General features: G+C 51.1%; 1 protein-coding gene across 1 annotated transcript; it reads right to left on the minus strand.

Annotated features, from left to right (window-relative positions):
- Nucleotides 1-2,162: 2,162 nt before the first annotated feature.
- On the minus strand, nt 2,163-4,872 carry LOC129522712 (uncharacterized). Its single transcript, XM_055345010.1, has 2 exons — nt 3,226-4,872; nt 2,163-2,226 (listed from the first exon to the last, which is right to left on the minus strand). Exons 1-2 carry the CDS (start codon nt 4,736-4,738, stop codon nt 2,189-2,191), a joined length of 1,551 nt encoding a protein of 516 aa, XP_055200985.1. The 5' UTR covers nt 4,739-4,872; the 3' UTR covers nt 2,163-2,188.
- Nucleotides 4,873-6,559: the final 1,687 nt, after the last annotated feature.

Raw genomic sequence — 6,559 nt, forward strand, 5'->3', positions numbered from 1 at the left:
CACGTACGGCTGTATGTGTTGTACACCACACAAGGTGTATCATATCTAAAGAGTCGTTCACATGAAGAAGTTTTCAGGTATTATTTCTTCTGCTGCTTTTTCTCTCCTCCCTTTCTTTTTTTAACAATTTTTTATTTATTTATGATAGTCACACACACACACACACACAGAGAGAGAGAGAGAGAGAGAGAGGCAGAGACACAGGCAGAGGGAGAAGCAGGCTCCATGCACCGGGAGCCCGACGTGGGATTCGATCCCGGGTCTCCAGGATCACGCCCTGGGCCAAAGGCAGGTGCTAAACCGCTGCGCCACCCAGGGATCCCCTCTCCTCCCTTTCTGGCACTCTCACCGTGCATACGTGTGTTGGCCTCACCATGTGTACGTAGGTGTGTTGGCCTCACCGTGCATATGTTGGTTCTGTCACTTTTCCTGAGTTCCAGTTTCTCTCTTCTTTGGATTGAATAATCTTTATCCATCTAACTTCAAGTTTGCTGATTCTTTATTCTCACTGTTGTGCCCAAGATCGCGAATCCAAGAAACTGCCAAGGAGCCGACACTGATGCAATCACACAAGGGCTTATTTACAAGCTCGAGCCTGGGGATCCCTGGGTGGCGCAGCGGTTTGGTGCCTGCCTTTGGCCCAGGGCGTGATCCTGGAGACCTGGGATCGAATCCCACGTCAGGCTCCCAGTGCATGGAGCCTGCTTCTCCCTCTGCCTGTGTCTCTGCCTCTCTCTCTCTCTGTATGACTATCGTAAAATAAATAAATAAAAAAAACAACAACAAGCTCGAGCCTGGGACCAAGTATACCTGACACAGTGGAGCAGGGACTTGGACCCTGAGACTAAGAGGCTTAGCAACTTTATAGGGGCCAGTGACCAATGGGATTGCAGAAAGTTGCACAGTCATGCTGGTCCGCTGAGCCAGATTTCCTATTAGGGTGTGCCCTGGTCTCTGACTAGGGCGGGGCAGTGCCCTAAGAAATAAGCAGGTCAGCACAAGGCGGGTGCAGCCCAAAATAGAGTCAGTCCTGCTCTGCTTGTCCAGGGGTAGGGGATTTTGTTCAATTTCCTGGGTCCCACATTCCCCCCTTTTTCAGAGGATCCTATACAGGACCCAATCATGGGTCCAGGTTGCTCTCAGAGTGAGCCAGGGGAATGATTAAATCAGGATTCTCACCAACCTTGTTGCTGTTCTCTCTCTTATTTACATTAAAGGCAGCACATAACCTCCCCCAACCCTTTGTTGTAAGAAGACTAATTCTAATCTCCTTCTATTTCAAAGGACAACCTCGGACTAGGGAGTCTTGGAGGTGGGAAATAAGTGAAAATGGTGCAGTCTTAGCTTTAGGGGATTGTCCTTGTCTGGTTGGCTTTTCCATTCTGTAAATCAGCTAGCCGGTTTCCCCTGGCTACTGGCGTGTCTGTCTTTTGGTGCCCTGGACAATGGATGATGGCTACTGCCTTGGGCAGCCAGAGGGCCCTTAGGAGTTCAAGAATCTCCGTTTTGTTTTGAACAGTCTTTCCCTCTGCTGTTAGAAGCTCTCTCTCCCTGTCAAGGGCTCCGTGGATGTGAGCGGTGGCAAAGGTGTACCTGCTGTCAGTGTAGATGTTGATTCGTTTACCTTCCCCCATGGTCAGCGCGTTGGCCAGTGCGGTCAGTTCTACCTGTTGAGTCGACTCCGTGGTTACGGCTGCCCCTGCATGTCTGAGTCCTTCTTGGACAAAACTACTGCCGTCCACGTACCAGGTGGCGTCCGCATTCGGCAGTGGCTGGTCCTGGAGATCAGCTCCGATTCTGTGCACCTGGCGGATGGTTTGCGCCTGTGGGATTCTTAAGACAGTTTCCTTCCGTGCATCTGTCAACCATCTTTGTCCATCTTTTAATTTGTACCCAAGGTAGCTCACCTCTGCTCTGCACATCTGGGCTTTTTTAGCTGAGGCCCGGTATCCTAGGGCCACTATGGTCTGGAGCAAGTCCCTGGTGCCTCGCAGGCATGTGTCCTGGTCCTCCGCCGCCAACAGGATATCATCTACATATTATAATAAAGTTAAATGTGGGTGCTCGGAACGGAACTCACCCAAGTCTTCATATAAGGCCTCATTGAAGATGGTCGGTGAATTTTTGAATCCTTGTGGTAGTTGAGTCCAGGTGAGCGGCCATTGATGCTTTCTCAGGGTCTGTCCATTCAAAGGCGAAGAGGTCTTGGCTCCTGGGTGCTACAGGCTGAAAAAGGCGTCTTTTAAATCTAATACTGTATACCAAGTTTTGTCTGGAGGCAGGGTGGAGAGGAGGGTGTATGGGTTTGGGACCGTAGGGTGCATATCCTCTACTCGCCAGTTGACTTCCCTCAAGTCCTGGACTGGCCTGTGATCGTTAGAGTGCGGTTTCGGAACCAGCAGCAAGGGAGTGTTCCAGGCCAATTGGCAGGGCCTTAATATGCCTGAGTCCAGTAGTCGCCGTATGTGGGGTGTGATTCCCTTTCGTGCTACTAGAGGCATGGGGTATTGGCGGACCCTGACAGGGTCTGCCCCCGGCTTTAGTTCTATGTATATGGCCGGTCAATGCTGGGCCAGCCCGATTCCCCCAGTTTCTGCCCACACTTGGGGAAATTCCCGCAGCCAACAGTCAGTCATTGGCGCTGAGGGCATTTGGTGGAGATGGTATTCATCTTCTAAACTCAGGACAAGCCCCTGAATCGGGTGCCCCTTCTTGTTTCAGGACTTTTGCCCCTTCAAGGTGGAAGCAAATTTGTGCCCCCATCTTGGTGAGCAAATCCCGACCTAACAACGGGTAGGGACACTCAGGGATGACCAAGAAGGAGTGGGATACCCGGCCCGTGCCGAGATCCACAGTTCTCCAGGTAGTCCATGAGTATTGTTTGGTGCCCGTGGCCCCTTGCACCCATGAAGTTTTGTTTGCCAATTTCCCTTGGGGTTGTAATAAAACTGAATGTTGTGCCCCAGTGTTCACTAGGAATTTAACAGGTTGCCCCTCCACTTTAAGAGTTACCCTGGGGTAACTCTTGGAGGGGTTACTCTTGGAGGGGTGCCAAACCCTGACTCCCCTAACCGTCCAGGTCCTCCATTTCTAAGATCTTGGCAGGGGCCTTAGATCTTTTGATAGGGTAGCTTTTTTACCCAATGACCCTCCTCTTTGCAATAGGCGCATTGGTTTTTGTTCATCTTGGGTGCTCCCAAGGGGGACCAGGGCCATCCTCCTTACCTGTCCCTGAAGCCAGCTTCTTGAAGTGCCTCCGTCTTTCCTGTGGGTTGTCCATGGTTGTGGCCAGCAGGATCTTGGCCAGATTTCGGGTCTGCCGGTCACTTAGTTTGGTTTGTTGTTCTTCCGGACTTTGTCTATTATTATAGACTCGTTCTGCCACTATCACTAAGTCCTGCAAGCTCTTCTCTCCCAGTCTCTCTACTCTTTGCAATTTCTTTTTAATGCCCGGAGCGGCCTGGTTAACAAAAGTCATGATAATTGCAGCCTTTGTTTCTGGGGCTTCTGGATCCATAGGGGTGTACTGTCTAAAAGCCTCTATGACTCTCTCTAAGAAGGCTGCTGGACTCTCATCCTTACCCTGTCTCACATCATAGACCTTGGCCAGATTGGTAGGCTTGTGCGCGGCAGCCTGGAGGCCTGCCATTAGAGTCTGGCGGTGGACCCGGGGTCTCTCCTTACCTTCAGCTGAGTTGTAGTCCCAGGTGGGGCAGGATAAAGGGAAGGCAGCATTTCTGAGGTCTGGGTTTTGAGTCGGCTGTCTGTCCTCTCCCAGGACAGACTTCTGGGCTTCCACCTGAATTCGTTCTCTCTCCTCGGTGGCGAAGAGAACCTGCAAGAGCTGTTGGCAGTCCTCCCAAGTAGGCTGGTGGGTAAAGAGAACAGGACCTAAAAGCCCGATTAGATCTCTCGGATTATCAGAGAATTTTGCATTTGGGGTTTTCCAATTATATAAATCACTGGTGGAGAATGGCCAATATAACATTAGCTGTTTGCCAGTCTCATCGGGGGGCCCCATGGAGCGGAGAGGAAGGGCGGTGGAGTCGGCCGGCCCCGCATTCGGAAGTGGGGCCATCTGGTGGGTCCCACCGCGTGTCCCCACTGCTGGCCTGTGCACAGGGACTCTCTCGTCAGGGAGGGGTGGCGCCCCTTCTGCAGCCCCCGATGCCTCCAATGGAGGGGCGGAAGGGGGAGGGGGTGCCCGGTAGGGTGGCGGGAGAATCAGGTCCTCTGGGGAGGAATCCTGGAAGACCAGATGAAGGGGTGCTTCGGGCATAGAGTTGGTCTCCTTTTTGGCTTTCTGCAGGGCTAGAATCTCTGTGGGTCCTGCTTTGGGGGGTAAAAATGGTTTTAGCCAAGGAGGAGGATTCTCCATCATGTCCTGCCAGATCAGGATGTAGGGCACCTGGTCAGAGTGGCCGTCTGGTTCATCCCTGAAGATCACGGTCTTAACCTGTAAGATGATAGGTAGGTGGAAAGTTCCTTCCTGGGGCCATCCAACGTCAAAGGTTGGCCATTCTGATATGCAATAAATTTGGAATCTCTCTCTCCATATGTCTGTGCTCAGAATACGAGCTCTTTCCCTAACATCCGAGAAGTGAGAGAGCATAAGAGATAGGGGAGTGGTTTCTGTCTCCCCCATTATGTCCCCAATACACACCAAGACACAGACAGTAAAGACGATTAATAAGGACACAACAACAGAGACAAATGCACAAACAGTTAGCAAGGACATGGTAACACAGACAAACGTGCAAGCAGTTAACAAGAACACGGTAACGGACAAACGGACAAACGTTCCGTGCGGCTGTGGAGACAAAACAGAAAGTAACCTGAAGGGCTGGCAGCCGGCCCTCCTTACAGATGAGGACCCCGTCCCCCTTACAGATGAGGACCCCGTCCTCCTTACAGGTGAGGACCCCGTCCTCCTTACAGATGAGGACCTCCATCTCCCTTACAGATGAGGACCCCGTCCTCTTTACAGGTGAGGACCCCGTCCTCCTTACAGATGAGGACCTCGTCCCCCTTACAGGTGAGGGCCTCTGTCCTCCTTACAGGTGAGGACCCCGTCCTCTATACAGATGAGGACCTTGTCCTCCAGGCAGGGGCAAGGGACGTCTCCTCAAGACCCCCGGTCGACGCCCGCCAGCGTGTCCGCCTAAGCCAATGCCGACCCAATACAGATTGGAATTCCTACAAGTACAGTACAGTTTAGAGCTCTCAGAAAATATGCGCGCAAAAGGTGGATAAAGCTGAGTGCACTCACCACACGTGAAACCCTCCGGATGGGGTCCTGGGGGTTTCTTGGATCCCGGACAAGCCCCCAAATGTTGTGCCCAAGATCACGAATCCGAGAAACCACCAAGGAGCGACACCGATGCAAACACACGAGAGTTTATTTACAAGCTCGAGCCTGGGTCCAAGTGTACCCGACACAGTGGAGCAGGGACTGGGACCCCGAGACTAAGAGGCTTAGCAACTTTATAGGGGCCAGTGGCCCATGGGATCGCAGAAAGTTGCAGAGACATGCTGGTCCGCTGAGCCAGATTTCCGATTAGGGTGTGTCCTGGTCTGTGACTAGGGCGGGGCAGTGCCCTAAGTAATAAGCAGGTCAGCACAAGGCGGGTGCAGCCCAAAAGAGAGTCAGTCCTGCTCTGCTTGTCCAGGGGTAGGGGATTTTGTTCAATTTCCTGGGTCCTACACTCACAGCTTGAATCTATCGTTGACTCCCTCTAGTGAATTTTTCCTTGCAGCTATTGCCCTTCTCAGTGTGAGAATTGCCATGTAGGCTTTTTGAATGATTTCTGTCTCTCTATTAATATTCTGTATTAGATGAGCTACGATCATCGTTTCTTCCTTTTCTTCTTCAAATGTGGTTTCCTTTAGTTCTCTGAATATCCATTAACTATCTATTGAATTCAACATCTGGATCCTATCAAAGGCAATTCTTGTTGCCTGCTTTTTAATTTTTCCTATGCATGGGTTATACTTTCTTCTTTCTTTGCCTGTCATAATTTCTTTGTTGGAAACTGGATATTTGAGGTTATGCGTTGTAGCAACTTTGGATACCAGTTCCCTTCCCTCATCTCTGGGGATCGCTTCCGAAATTTGCTTGTTTATTTAGTGTTGTGACTGGACTATTTTAGTGAAAACTGTTCCCTCTCTGTTTCACTCTCTGGTGGTGTTGCTCTTCAGGGAGTGAAGACGAGTGTGCCCAGCACCCCCTGGAACGACAGGGCTGTCAGCAGGGCTCTCTCTGTCCTTGTCTCTGATCCTTCTGTGAAGCCGGCTGCCTCATTTGGTATCACGCTCAGCTACTAGGGTCCCCTCGATTGACGTATTGTTTTCCGACAGTGCTCGCTGTGAAAATTATTCAGCAGTCGGATCCAATTAAATTTGGGCCCTCTTGCAGGGGTAGTTTTTGAGGTTTGTTCTAATCCCAGGAAGGCTGTCTTCAACGGTCTCTTTCCCTGGTCACCTCTGGCAAACTACTGATCCATGGTTTAGGGTGTTACTCTTGTATAAAAGGAGTCGCTGTTTTCAAGCACACGCCTAA

This window comes from Nyctereutes procyonoides, unplaced genomic scaffold (genome assembly GCF_905146905.1).
Source record: "Nyctereutes procyonoides isolate TBG_1078 unplaced genomic scaffold, NYPRO_anot_genome, whole genome shotgun sequence".
Classification (NCBI taxonomy): Eukaryota; Metazoa; Chordata; class Mammalia; order Carnivora; family Canidae; genus Nyctereutes; species Nyctereutes procyonoides.